Source organism: Malaclemys terrapin, chromosome 8 (genome assembly GCF_027887155.1).
Source record: "Malaclemys terrapin pileata isolate rMalTer1 chromosome 8, rMalTer1.hap1, whole genome shotgun sequence".
Classification (NCBI taxonomy): domain Eukaryota; kingdom Metazoa; phylum Chordata; order Testudines; family Emydidae; genus Malaclemys; species Malaclemys terrapin.
This window is the reverse complement of record NC_071512.1, coordinates 32,815,830-32,830,024: the sequence shown is the minus strand read 5'-3', so window position 1 is coordinate 32,830,024 and position 14,195 is coordinate 32,815,830. Positions and strand designations below refer to the sequence as shown.

The following is a 14,195-nucleotide window of genomic DNA, read 5'->3' as shown; positions in this document are numbered from 1 at the left end:
CAAGTTGTACTTTAGTGTATGTTAAACTGGTCACATCAAAGATCTATGGGGCAGATTAGCATAAAACTAGAGTTTTAGAAAGTGTCCATTAGACTGAGCAAACAAACAAGATCTAACAACACAGCTTTCAATCTTAGTCTGGACAAAGTTTCAGTGGTGGAAGAACTCTGTGAATTCCTGGTTCCCAACATAGTGCTCAGCCCATTAGGCCACGAAAGACAGGTTTCTATTGGGGAAAACTGGGGGAGGATTGAAAATCAAGCGTATAATGGAAAGCTAGCTCCGACCTTAACTACAGAGTGGCTACCACTGTGATATAAGGATAAAAGTTCATAGCAATAATCAAAAAGTGTAAATTACAGCAATATGTACATGTGTTTTAAATAATTTTTTTAATTGTTGAGGCAGTAATACTTGGTTCATGGAACTGCAATATACAGAGAGGTGAAATAAATAGCTTATATATATATAATATATATAATATAGCTGGTTTTAAAATATTCCCTTATCATTGGTGTATTAGGTCACTTTTAGTCACTTGAATGTATTTAGCAGCATTCTCCAGAACTGAGCATAATGCAGGATCACAGAGCCGTGACACCTTATGTCATCAGAAAGGTTACAGAAGATCGATGCATTGAGAACTCCACGGAAACTCAATCACTGCCGCACACACCATCTTGTCTCGGGACAGTTTGCAGCAGACAATAAATAGATTACTGCAAAACTGGTGATTTTCGGGGCAGGGTCTTAGTAACTTTGGGAAAGAACTTTGGTTTTCTTTGGTTTTATTTTATTTAATATTAATTGTTTTTCCTCTGGGGATCTGCTTGAAATGTTGTCCGTTCCAAAAAAGAGAAATAAGCACCTATGTGTCAACAACAAGAAGTCAATTTAAATAGAGCAGTTCATTTTGTTTTTCAAGTCACAATAAATCCCTAACAGCTTCCCCCAGCGTTTGCCATCCAGTCTTTTATTTTTTTTAATTTTTTTAATTATTTTTTAAACACAATGTACAAAAATAGAACTTCTTCCTTATTTTTAATGTAAAAATATTCCTCTGGTGTAGTTTTTTTGTGGTTTATTATTGTGACACTGTTTTTGTCTATCTTTTAACTGGGGTTGGTAGGTCGTATTCTCTTAGTCCTCTTGGTCACTGTGGTGTACTTGAAAGGTTTCTGTAACTCCACTTGACCCTTTGGGTACCTTTTCATAAAATGCACATCTTGTTGGTTTTCCTGGGTCTTGGGCCCTTTTCGTGGCCTTCCCTTTTTGGTAAATCCAACGTACCAGCCAGAGTATTTCGCAGACATCAGTGCTGTGTAGTTGTTTTCTAGGACTTTTTCAATGAAGACACACTCTTTGCTGGTGCCATCCGGCTGCAAAAGGGAAAGAAGATTCATTTCAATCAGTTGCAAACCCCTTGGCCAAATAGCAATTTTGCATAAAAGAGCAATTACAGGATCTGATCCTGTTCTCTCCTGCTTGCAGTCCAGTAGCTGGAAGGGGGGGTTGGGGAAGGAATATCAGTTGAAATATTCAAAATGAACCATTAACACTATTGTTTGATTCAAGGGTGCCTTTTGTTTTGTTTTCTTTTCTTTTTTTTTTTTTTTTTTTTTAAAAAAACACTCCTAACACAAGGATCTAGTTTTTGTAGGGAGATTTTCAAAGACACAAATACCAAGTAGTCACCTAACTTCGTAAACCTCCCCCATTGTGGCCTGTCCCGGTAAAACATATCCCTCTGTGAAGCATACATCAGAAGAGCTACTTGCAGGAATCTTGAACAGGGTGAATAACAACACTTAATGTTTGTTTAGAGAAGTCCTAAATTCTCAGCAAGCTGGGGTGTCAATCTACCATTTCGAAGCGGGGTAGATCAAAGAGCATTAGGGAACTTTTAATGCACAGCAGCAGGGTCCACAAAAACGCTTAGTGTGCGGCAGGATAGTGCCGAATAGATTTACACCCCTGCTTGCCATGAACTAAGTATTCATTTAGTCCAACCCCCAGAATTTAGACTGCTCTTTTCAAAAATGCTTTAGGAGTTAGATGCCCAACCACCATTGAACCCACCACACCCATGCAAAATGGGGAACTTCTCCCACTAAGGTGCTTTTGAAATTTCATCCTTAATTTCTAATGCACTGCCCATTGGCAACCCAAACATTAACTAGCCATACGATTCCTGGGAGGTGCAGATTGGTATTCTCATTGGAGAGATGGGGAGCTGAGCCCCAGAAAGGTGCTGAGCGCCTAGATCTCCCACTGACATCAAAGGGACATCTGGGTTGCTCAGCATTTTTGAAAATCTGGCTATTTACTTACGTACCAATTTTTCAAAATCTCGTCTCAGGCTCTTTATTTCAGTGCCGAACTGCAGAACCTAACTTTTGGCCTCTATTTTTATTTTTAATCTTGGAGTAAAAATGGACACCCAAACATCAAAGAACTTACTTTTAAAAGTTTACCTTTACATCACTTTACTGTGGCGACTCAGGCTCCAGACGGTGCCATCATCAGAGCCAGAACTGGAACTCTTAGGCCTGTACTCAGAGCACTAGGCTCACTTTCTCAGGAAGGTCTCCTAAGCCTCCTTTTCAAGGGCGATCATTATAATGGAGGATGGGGCATTTCTACTAGAAATTCAGATGCCAAACATCCCAACATTTGGGACTAATGCTATTGAGGGTTTTGGTTCAGCCCAGTTTACAGTTGGGACCATTTGCAAAATTCTAAACCAGATCTGGATTTGGAACTCCAGCAGCATTTTGATCTGTGGTTTAGATTCAGGCAAATCTCTAATTTATACAATGCATGCAGCAGCACTGCAAGAGTCACGGCATCACATAATAGGATATTTAAGTATTTCAGCCAAGTGGAAATCCTACAAACACTATAATCCTATGCCAGAATATATTGCTATTTTATCTTTAACGGCTGAATAACTGGAACAGTCCATGAAACAAATCACAGGTCAGATGATGCCTCCTGTATCAAGTCTTTCTTTAATTTCTTTTTCTTTTCTAAATACATCAAAACTATAACTATCCATCCCATCTTTGGGAATATTTACAGGACCTTCACAATAGTGTTATGATCTGGGTGAAACCTTGTTATGGGCTGAATTAATACCCCATTGAGATTGATAGGTGTGAACTGACCCTTCAATTAACATACCTGTAAGCGTAAGTACCACCTAAGACAAAAGGTGTGTGTGAACCTGCGGAGGATCTTTTGACTGAGCATTCTTTTGGATAGGGGAAGGTCGGGGGATGAGAGATCTCGGAAACTGAGGTCAGACAAGAACAGAGTGAGAGAGGCAGCCTGAATGAGCAGCTAAATGCATGTCACTGACCCTGGGTAGAGGTTTTTCAGGTCAGGGTGCAGGCTTAAAAAAAAAAAAAAAGCACTCTTGGTGCTGTGAGAAAAAGAAGCTGTTTCTTGCTATTTTATTCCTTCTGTGTTCCAAGACACAGGACTTCATACATTCTTTGTATATATACAAAACTGCATCAGAGAAATGCCTGACTACCACCACTTTCTACTCCCAATTCGAACACCCACAAGCCCCCAGACGTCAACTAGCTGTTCATGTCAAAAAGGGGCAAAACCATAAACAAAATATGGAACATTATATAGGGCCTAATCCACAACTCGCTTAAGCGAAAGGAAAAATTCCCACTGACTTCAATGGGAGCTGGATTAGATTGCTACAACTAATTAATAAATAATATAGGGTTTTTCATCTGTAGCCCTCAAAGTGCTTTCCAAAGGTTGGTAAGCACTATATAAGAAGTTGCTTATACTACACTGAATAACTTATACGTAGAATTATTACTACAATTTCCTATGAACAATCAAAACAGTCAAAGCCCTTTCAGTCCTTAGCAAATTAATTCTCCAAATGCCTGAGAAAAATAAAATTAACATGTCACTGCACAGAAGCTGCAGCAGATCACAGGAGGCAAAGGATTGATCACAGAGCTCTGGCAGAATAATCGCTATGTATGTCTGAAAATGGGCCAGGTGGAACAGATGGGAATAGCACCAGCCATTCACCTCCAGAGACATGAGCACAGAGTAAAACTGGTACTCTTCAGTCTGCTCCCTTCTAAACGCTTGTCTAGAAAATGGTTGCAGAGCTTGGTACAATTTGTCAGATGCTGTTAATCTCAGAATCTGAGTCAAGAGAAAGGCACAGCCAATCTGAGCTGGTTTAGAATTCATTAGACCTGTGATCTCGAAATTATTTTGTATGAGCTACCAAAATCAGCTGTAACTCAGAGTCATTGCAACCCAGGCTGGATTCAGAGAGGCAACCGAAAGGGAAAGGCTCCATAATTCATCACTAATCTCCAGAACTATCCATTCCCCCTTAGATCTTCTATTCATGGATGCATTTATGTCATTTTAAACTTGAAACCATTAACATATCATCTTGTCAAAGCCTTTTGTTTGCTACACAAACTGTATAGTACCTGTCTCCTTAAGAAGGTAAGGGGAGATCATAAACAATTCTACAATAGCAACACAGAATCATACGAGGGAAAAGTTTGAGAAGAGGCCCAGAAATATACATTGCCCACCAAATATACATAATCAGGAGTCCATGCACATTGACAAGGGTTGAAGCCAGCTCTGCTACTGACTAGCATCCTACATATTTGGGAAAACATAAAGGTCATATTTTATCATCTATAATTTTGAGCTTACAAATGCTTTGAGGAATGGCAGGGCTGTGCAAAACCCAGTGGTTTCAGTTCACCGGGGCTCATCCTTTGAGTTCAGAGTTCAATCAAAACCACAGCGAGAAAACAGATGACACTGCAGAATTCCACCAGGTTTCAATGTGAAGCCAGAAACAGCCCCCGGTTCACTCAAAACTGGGCCCGGCACATACCTTTCAACAATTAATACAATTTAAACACTAATGTGGCTGAGTCTCAAGTTCACACAAAATTAGGTGCTGATGAACCAACCAAATTTCTTCTGAGCTATTAGGTATAGCAGGGAATTGGAAAGCTCATTTCCCCTACATTTGCAGAAAGGTCCTGGATTTGACCCATGACCTTGTTGCTATGAAAATTTGACCACTTTTAATATATCTATTTTGGGGCTTTCTGCTTGCACTGCAATGTCATTTTCTTGTGGAACACTTAGACATACTCAGGGATGAGACTGGAATGAAAAGAAGAAAATGTTGGGGCTTTTAAAATTATTATTAAAAGGTATTTTCTGTGTTTATGTCTCGAAATCTGCCAGCAGAGTCTACAGAAGAGCAATGAAGAGTAGGGAGAGAGGATACTACTTCAGGCCAGGTTCAGGGCTAATTTGAAGCAAATAAGGTCCATAAAAATAAATTTAGCCTGGAAAAGAAGGCACTAAATCATATAACAACGTGAAATTAAGGTGGCATGTACACGTACTTTAAGATAATTCATGGATAACGAACAGAAATTGCTTTTCTCCAAGTAAATCATTCTTATATGTGCTAGGGCATGTTGAAGAGACAGACAGATGATTTTATAGCATCTGTTATAAACCCCGATAGACTGGGAATATAGAACATAAATCACTTATATAGAAAGGTCTCTACATCATGTAATCTGTCCCTGAGATAATCTATTAGTGAAAAAGCAATTTCTATTCATCCTTTAGGGATTATTAATAAAGTAATTTATAAATGTCACCTTAATTTCAACAGTTGCCACTCATTTAAGGCCCAGTTCTGTTCCCATTTAAATCAGTGACAAAACTCTCATTGGTATCAGGCCCTCATTGTATGAATATATGAGCATGTCTCTTGTCAAGCCAGAGCATGTCATCAATATGGGGCCAAGCTGACTTAGTGTAACTGCATTGCCTTCACTGGAGACACAACAGGGAGGGAACTGGCTAATTCAATTCCAATGCACTTCAACTGAACAAAATCCCACCATCCTCCTGGGAAGTCAGCTGAAATATTGAAATTAAAGCAGTAAAATACATGACTGGAGTCCTGAAGGAGTCTAAGGTGTCTGATGCACAAAAAATTGTTTTGGTTTCCCTCTATTCTCCTCTCATTCCAATCAGATTCTGTAGTCTAAGGGACAATCCATCCAACCAACCGCCCGCCTCCAGGGATGCAGATGGTCCAACACACAGCAATATTGATGCAGTTCCCTTACACAGAAGAAGAGGGTAGGAACTGGGGAGTCAGAAAAGAGAGATTTGACACCCAGTGCACTGTGTTGGTTGGGGGATATTAGTGCAGCAAAAAAGCTAAAAGTTCCACCGGTTCACAGAACTTCCAGTCTTTTGGGAAGGTGTCGGGGAGCAAGGGTGCTAATGCCAAAGAGCCTACGCTGAGTTATCTGCTGAGAGGATCCTCAGTCTGGAAGGTGGGTCCATTTCCCTTCTTCCAGTGAGAACCTCAATGCCCATCCAAGTTACCACACCAAAGCACTCAGCAGAGAACTTGGGCCTAAGAGTTATGATGTCAGCATTGCATTTGACCCTCAGCATGGTGATTTTCTGGAGTGCAGTCCAGACTGACTGAGTCTCCTATGACAATACCTAGACAAGCTTCTAAGAAATGCTATTTGGTACAGACACCAGTTCAGGAAGGGCACTTCAGAACTTCCCTAGCTTTGACTAAGTCTCATTGAAGTCAATGAAAATTAAGTGCAGGCTTAAAATAAAGCACATGGTTAAGTGCCTTCCTGAATTGCGGCACAGTCCTCAGATTCATGCTCCTAAATCACAAGCAGCTTCCATTTTAAACCTCTAGAAGAAAATAGCAGTAAATCCCCAACCTAAAAATGCGTTCAGTACTCCTTGGTGTCTTATTTGTCCTGAAACTCCCGCCTTCCACACACACTCTCACCTTCCTACCCCCCCTCCCCCACCTCCTGAGACAGAACTCCCCTTAAGAAGATTCAAGAGGAGGAGAAAGAAAAGAGAAATGGCCCCAACCAGGTTTAAATGTCAAAATGCAAGAACTAGCTGTTTGAGGGTAAAGAAAAAAAAAAAAAAAAACTCTATTCTAACTGACTGTCTTTTCCAAAAAATTCTTAGTCCAAACATATGCTGCTGATATTGGGTTGCACACTACTCAAGTAGACTTCAATGGAGAGATCCTGCCAAGTTACAGTATGTATTAATTTCATAGATACTGAGCTGGCAAAATGCACTCTAAATACAAAGTAGTAGTGCAATGTATTCGGAGAAAGATTCTTTAAATGTATAGAATCCCTGAAAACATGAGAGCTGGACACTGCAGTGTGTCCCTTGCATGATTACATTGCTATGCAGTGTGGGAGGGGGAGATTCACAGCAGTGCATGGGACTGGCCCAAAGCTGCACACCACTTCAATTTTACTTCAGCCCACAAAATAGGACTTATGTAGTAGCACAAGCCTGATGCACACCCTCAGCACAGGAGTGAATTTCATGCTGGGTTGGCACCTTTCTAGGACACAGTGCAGGTAGAGACCAGAGAGAGACGTTCTACTTCTGAAGTTTGAGTTCAGATCTGGAATTGGAAGGGCTCAGATCCAGGATCTTGGTTCAGGCCCAAACTTTAATTTCCAGTAAAAGGAAAGGCAGCTTCATCTATAACATTTATACATTAAACACCACCCTTTTACGTAGGCTTAGGATCCTACTTTGTCTTTTGCCTAATACTGTGCAGAGTGCTTGTGTGCTGGCTGGCCACCACCACCCTCCCCAGAGATGGCTGCATTACTGCTGTACGTGGATTGCTCATAAAGGACTGGAGAGCCTCCGAAGTGAAATGTGCTAAGTACAATAGTTGTCAAACAGTCGCACAGTTGGGCTACTGGGGCCGATTCCTCACAAGAACTGACACAAGTTCTATGGCTATTTCACTTTCCCAAGCTAGCCCCATTCAACTTTTATTACTTCCTTGGGACATGCTCCTTAGCCAGAAAAATAACTTGGGTTGGAGTGTTATCTCCTATATTCTTTAGATAGTAACTGAAAAGCTCATGGAGATCTGCCACCCTCTCCCCACACATTCAATGTAACTCAGTTATACTGACAAACTACTTTATACTTAAGAACATAAGAATGGCCATACTGGGTCAGGACAAAGGTCCATCTAGCCCAGTATCCTGTCTTCTGACAGTGGCCAATGCCAGGTGCCCCAGAGGGAATGAACAGAACAGGTAATCATCAAGTGAGGCATCCCCTGTCGCCCATTCCCAGCTTCTGGCAAATAGAAGCTTCTGTCTGATAGCCATTGATGGACCTATCCTCCATGAACTTATCTACTTCTTTTTTGAACCCTATTATAGTCTTCGCCTTCACAACATCATCTGGCAAGGAGTTCCACAAGTTGACACTGTGTTGTATGAAAAAATACTACTTTTGTTTGTTTTAAACCTGCTGCCTATTAATTTCATTTGGTAACCCCTAGTTCTTGTGTTATGAGAAGGAGTAAATAACACTTCCTTATTTACTTTCTCCACACCAGTCATGATTTTATAGACCTCTATCATATCCTCTTTACTTATCATGCCAGTTCCTCAGCTGGTGTCAAACAGCATAGCTCTGTAGACGCCAACTCTCAGGAAGAAAATTATCTATCATATGTACGTATATGAGGCTGTCCAAAAATGATGTAACACATTGGGGGTGAGTGGGTCCTTACTTGTGCGTGTTTGTTTCAGGGTTACGAAGAGTTACAATTGGTGGGTGGGTCTTCAAAAACATCACCAAACAATGTGTTCTTTAATGTATGGACAGTCCCTAGCACTAGAACAACTGAGCACCTCACAATCACTAATGCATTTCTCGTTATAAAACCCCTGTAAGGTAGGGCAGTGCTGTTATCCCCACTGCACAGATAGGGAACTGAGTGTCACCCCATCTAATTTTTAGCCATCTACAAAACCTCTGGGATTCACAACCTCTGAGTTAGGTGCCTGGGTTCCTTATACAATGAATGAGGAGAGAGAGAGAGAAACTTGGAATGGGATTCACAAAAACCAACTAGGAGGCTCCTCACCTAAGGCATCCAATGGGAGAAGGCAAGCTAAGGGGCATATGCTAAGCCCCGCCCCTCCCTCAGAGATGGGCCTGGGGAGGCCCATCCCTCTGCTTGGGAGTCTAAGGCCTGGTCCACACTAACCCCCCACTTCGGACTAAGGTACGCAAATTTGAAATACCTTAGTTCGAACTTACCGCGGGTCCAGACATGGCAGGCAGGCTCCCCCATCGATGCCACGTACTCCTCTCGCCGAGCTGGAGTACCGGCGTCGACGGCGAGCACTTCCGGGATCGATCCGGGATCGATTTATCGCATCTAGACAAGACGCGATAAATCGATCCCAGAAGATCGATCGCTTACATCCGGACCAGGAAGTAAGTATAGACGTACCCTAAGTTGCAAACACTCTTGGCATTAGGTGCCTATAATGCTGCTGCAAGCAGCAGCTTTGGAACTTTGAGCCTAGTGGCTGGAGCACTCACCTGGGAGGTGGGAGACCACCAGGTCAAGTCCCCCTTTCACCTGAGTGGGAAAGAGGATTTGAATAGGAATCTGCCACCTCTCAGGCAAGTGCCCTAACCCCGGAGATATGGGACACACTGGTGTGGGGCTCGCCTCTTGAAGCTGTTCCACTGTGGATAAATAATTTTAAAAAGTCATTGACACAGAGGACTGGATCCCAGGGTCTTTCACCTTCCAAGTGAGTGCTGTAACCACCAGGCTACAGGGTCCTTCTCATGCTTGGTGTCTCTCTGGCCAATTATTCTTTCGTTATTTGTCCGCAGTGGAAGAGTTTCAACAGGAGAGAGCCCCCATGAGAATATCCCACAGCCCAGTGGTCAGAGCACTCCCTGGAAAGGTGACAAATCCCAATTTAAATCCCTTCTCTGCCTGAGTGGGGACTGGAACCAGGGATCTCCCATATCCTAGGTGAGTCCTAACCACTGGGCTAAATGTTATAAGGGACTTCCTCCTGTCCCCCTCCTCAGCCACTGTGTGTAAGTTCCTACTGGACTGAGTCGTGCAGGTGAGTTAGGCCGAGGAATGCCCATCTTCTGTGGTTTGTGCATCACTCTGGGGCTTAGGCATCCACACTCCTGGTGCGGAGCTGCAATGCGCATGCTCAGAGGCACAAATACAGGCACCTAGAGCACTTTTACTGCAAAAATTTAGGTGCCAAGAGAGTTTAAGCACCTACAGGGTTCAGGGGCACATGAGTGGGGGGTTTAAGAATCCCAGGGGGACCTGATTCTGGGATCCAGGTGCCTAACGTGGCAGGTAGGTGCCTACATCCCTTTGTGAATTTAGCCTTAAGTGGCTTGCTCAAGTTCACACATGAAATCTGTGGTGGAGCACGGAATTAAACCCAGACCTCCTAAATCCCAGGCTGGTGCCCAAACCACCAGACCATCCCTTTGCTCATAGTTCCTCAAAACATACTCCTATCAAACATTTGTATTGCTGACACGGACCCATTAATAAGACAGAAGTCTTGCGATCATGAATGAATATAAATGCCTGAAGGTTTATGTAAAAATAAGCCAAGAAATGAACTCTTATTACAAACCGCCAACGGGAATGTCATTCCAGAATGAAGGCGGGCAATCTCAGTTCCTTGGAACAAATCTTTTCAAGCACATTTTTTTAGGCATGCTATGGAGGTTTTTTTCCCCGCCTGACATACGATACGAACACCCGGCCACAGTGTCACCACACCACACCTAGGCACTACACATCATCACTATAAATCACAGGTAATTACACAAGACAGTCAAAAGCTATCAAAGGAAATGCGTATGGGGAGAAAATGTTCATTAAAGATGGCTGGGAAAAAAATCTATGCAAACAAAACATCTTCCCAATCCCAGTAGCTATCCTACCATACCCATAGATATATCAGGTACTAGAGAGATGCCTGATACATCACATATATCACAAATAGATATTCTGCCTTTGACAGGTAGAATTTTTATGAGTGAAAAAAAAGCATCTTCCCAACCAATGCTAGTTAAAGCTGTGACATAACTCCCAGAAACAACAGGGGCAGGACTCAGTGAAGAGACACCCAACCTTACAGTCCATTGCTGATTTGGAAGCAAACACTCCACCATCTAACACCAAGGATGTGATTTTCTATGCAGTCCATTGCTATATGCCCACATGAAAGGCATTTTCTTGTAGGGGAGCCTGTGGGCAAATGAAACTTTAATGCATAAATGTTTTAGCTGCTGTTGCTCTGCTTTCCTTCTCCCTTTCCCTCTCAAAGCAGAGACTATTTGCAGCAGCCTCCTCTTGCTTGCATCTGGCACGCATGCATCCATCTGCAAGAGCCTGCACCAGTCAGAAGGTTCAGCTTCCAACTCACTCTGTGATCTACATTGAGAAGAGCGATCGCAACCTGGATCCTTGCAGTTGGGGCTACAAGAGGGACAGTGTCCCAGTCCAGTAGTGAGGAGAACAACCAGGTACTAGAAAAACCCTTTCCTGGGATATTAATTCAGTGATTTTTTTTTTTTAAACGCATCCCTAATCCAGGCACAAAGATGTGGTAACTGTTAGCTATTCTTTGATAAGTTTCCATTAAACTACTGTGTAAAAAGCTTGATCTATATTCCAGCTCCCAGAGAAAATTCTCATATATCCCTCATGCTTGTATAAAGGCAAGAGACAGCACTGCAGTGAGGAGAAAACAAACCCTGCTGGATTAAAGGAGCCAGAACCGCAGCTGGGGTAAATTGGCATAGCTCCACTGATTTCAATGGAGCATCTCCAGTTCACACCAGCTGAAGATCTGTCCCACATTTTAAAATTGCTACCAGGTCATGAGATAATGAACACATATGGCTGCAGCTTCTTTATCCAGTGGGCTCAGCAAGGTAACATCTGCCCTGTGCTACCACTTCACAATGAGGTGTCTCTGTAAATGGATCCTTTTATGCACAGCAGGCCAAAGTCACCCCTGATGTAACTAAACTCAGTGGAGTTAAAAGGGCTGAGTTTGAGCCAGTCTCTCTCCAAATGCCCTGGAATTACCAATAGGCGGCCTTGTATTGTTTGTGCAGAGCATTTGGTGAATGGCTCTCCGGTATTAAACATGAAACATCTTGAACTGACACGAAGCAGATCAAAGTGCCAAAACATTTGCTACTTCTACAATTACACTCCCGAGTTCTTTGGTGCTCCTTCTCTCCCCCTCTCCTTTTACAGCCCAACTTGGTCTTACTGGAGTTTTGTTTTCTTGTTTTAAGTTCTCCAAATGGAAAGGATCAAAGGGCTCTTTGTTGTTGTAGCAGAAGTGCTTCTCCGAGCTAGGCATTACTTCCACTAACAGCTTCCTGCTCATAGGAAATTCTCAGGAGCCTCTGTGCCACTGGACTGAGAGAAAGCATTATCAGGTGCAACAGCACCCCTCTCCCCGCGCATTAAACTGGGGCACTAAGCCACCTGAGCAGCTTTGTGTGGGAAAGGGAGGGCTAGGCAGATTCTTATTTATGCTTCCAGAAATGCAACTGTGCAGACAGGCTTTGTGGGACCCCAAATCCTGCACCTCTCTTGGCTTCTGCAGCAAGAGAACCCCTGCATGAACAGTTCAGATAATAACAAGGTGCAGTGATAGAAGCCCCCATCATTTGAAGGTTTCTCTGTTTGAAAAAGATTATCTCATTCAGTAAGCCTCACACGTAATGCTGTGCAAAGCTTTTGTTAGACATCCCACCCATCTTGGATTGGAAGTTCTTCAGGATGGTCTCCATTTTGTGTCTTGTTCAACTGAGCACATTGCCGGTGCTTCACAACTAATAACAAACAACAGGCCCCATGAAACTTGCCCAGCTGCAGGTTTCTTTACAACCTAGGAGAGCATGTTTGTTGAAAGGTTCAGTGAGACTCTCACCCTTCAAGAGAGACTGGGACAATTTACAGTTTCAAGACAAATACTATGATGTGCCCATTTTGATTATCATCTTCTTGTGGCTTGTTCACAGCTGAATCACAAAGTGATATTTGGGAGGGTGCAAACCCATCTGAAAATGAGGAAAACTTTGATTCACAAACATTGAACCCAGAACCCCTGAGCAGAGCTGGGTGAAAACTGTTGTTTTTTTTTTTAATGGAAAATTGGATGTTTGACTAAATTAAAAAAGTTCAGGGAAAGTGCTTGCCTTCTGTGGAAAAGATGGACATGTCAAAAAAATGAAAACTAACGGTTCTTTGCTTTTTGGCTAAAACCCAAAAGCGTTTCAGTTTTTGTATTTTTGTTTTTTTAAAGAAATGATGACATCTTCTGCAGAAAATTCCCCATGTCCTGACCAGCTCTGCCACTGAGCTTCTTGTTCTAATGCCATCCCCATGTGACAGGTACAGTATCATAGCCTCATAGGGATAGAAGGGACTGCAAGGGTCAGTAAATTAATGATTGCGTCTAGCTGTTACTCAAAAGGCTTCCTTTGGAATTGTGTATTTTTGATTCCTCATTATTATACATGGTTTCATAGCATACTATATATTATACATTGGCTGGGCAGAATTTGATTTGTATTTTTGTGTAATTTTGATGGATAATATTGATGTTTAGTTTTAATTATTTTGTCTATTTTTATCTGTTTAAATGTTCAGTTGTGGGAAATTATATGGGATCAGCCAATAATTATTTAATGACAGTAGACTTCGAGATTCAAAAAGTTAAAGCTTTAGAATTGTTGGAACAAAAATTGTCCACATCACATATCAACATATACAAAGTTAAAATCGTTAAATCGAACTCTAATGAGTTCTCAAGCAGCATCCTTCTTACTTTGCTTATCTGTAAATTTCAATTATCAACAGAAATATTTCTCGTAGGTTTGTGTGTACACAGTGAAATCCATGTTTACTGACATTTACAGATAAAAATCCAATCCTTCCAAACATAATTAGATCACACACATGGTCTACATTTTCAAAGTGACTAGTGATTTTGGTTGCTATTGTAATAATTGACAATGAATTAAACAGTGCCTCCATTCTTGGGTGCTCAATTTGAGAAGCCTTAAAAAGGGGCTCAGCACTTTCTGACAGCCAGGCCCCAGGTGTCTGAAGTTAAGAACCAAAACCTGAGGCACCGAAAATCACTTATCACTTTTGAAAACGTAGGGCTCTCTATACAGAATCTGCACAGTGACCCATGGTTTTCTGCAAGGGTCCTACTCCTCGGCACACT

General features: G+C 42.1%; 1 protein-coding gene across 2 annotated transcripts in view; it reads right to left on the bottom strand.

Annotated features, from left to right (window-relative positions):
- Nucleotides 1–384: 384 nt before the first annotated feature.
- Nucleotides 385–14,195, bottom strand: part of FGF18 (fibroblast growth factor 18) — a 107,760-nt gene continuing 93,949 nt past the window's right edge. For both annotated transcript variants that reach the window (XM_054036481.1, XM_054036480.1), the window contains one exon: nt 385–1,379. In XM_054036481.1, coding sequence (XP_053892456.1) covers nt 1,113–1,379 — 267 coding nt within the window. In that variant the 3' untranslated portion in view covers nt 385–1,112. The remainder of the gene's footprint in view (nt 1,380–14,195) is intronic.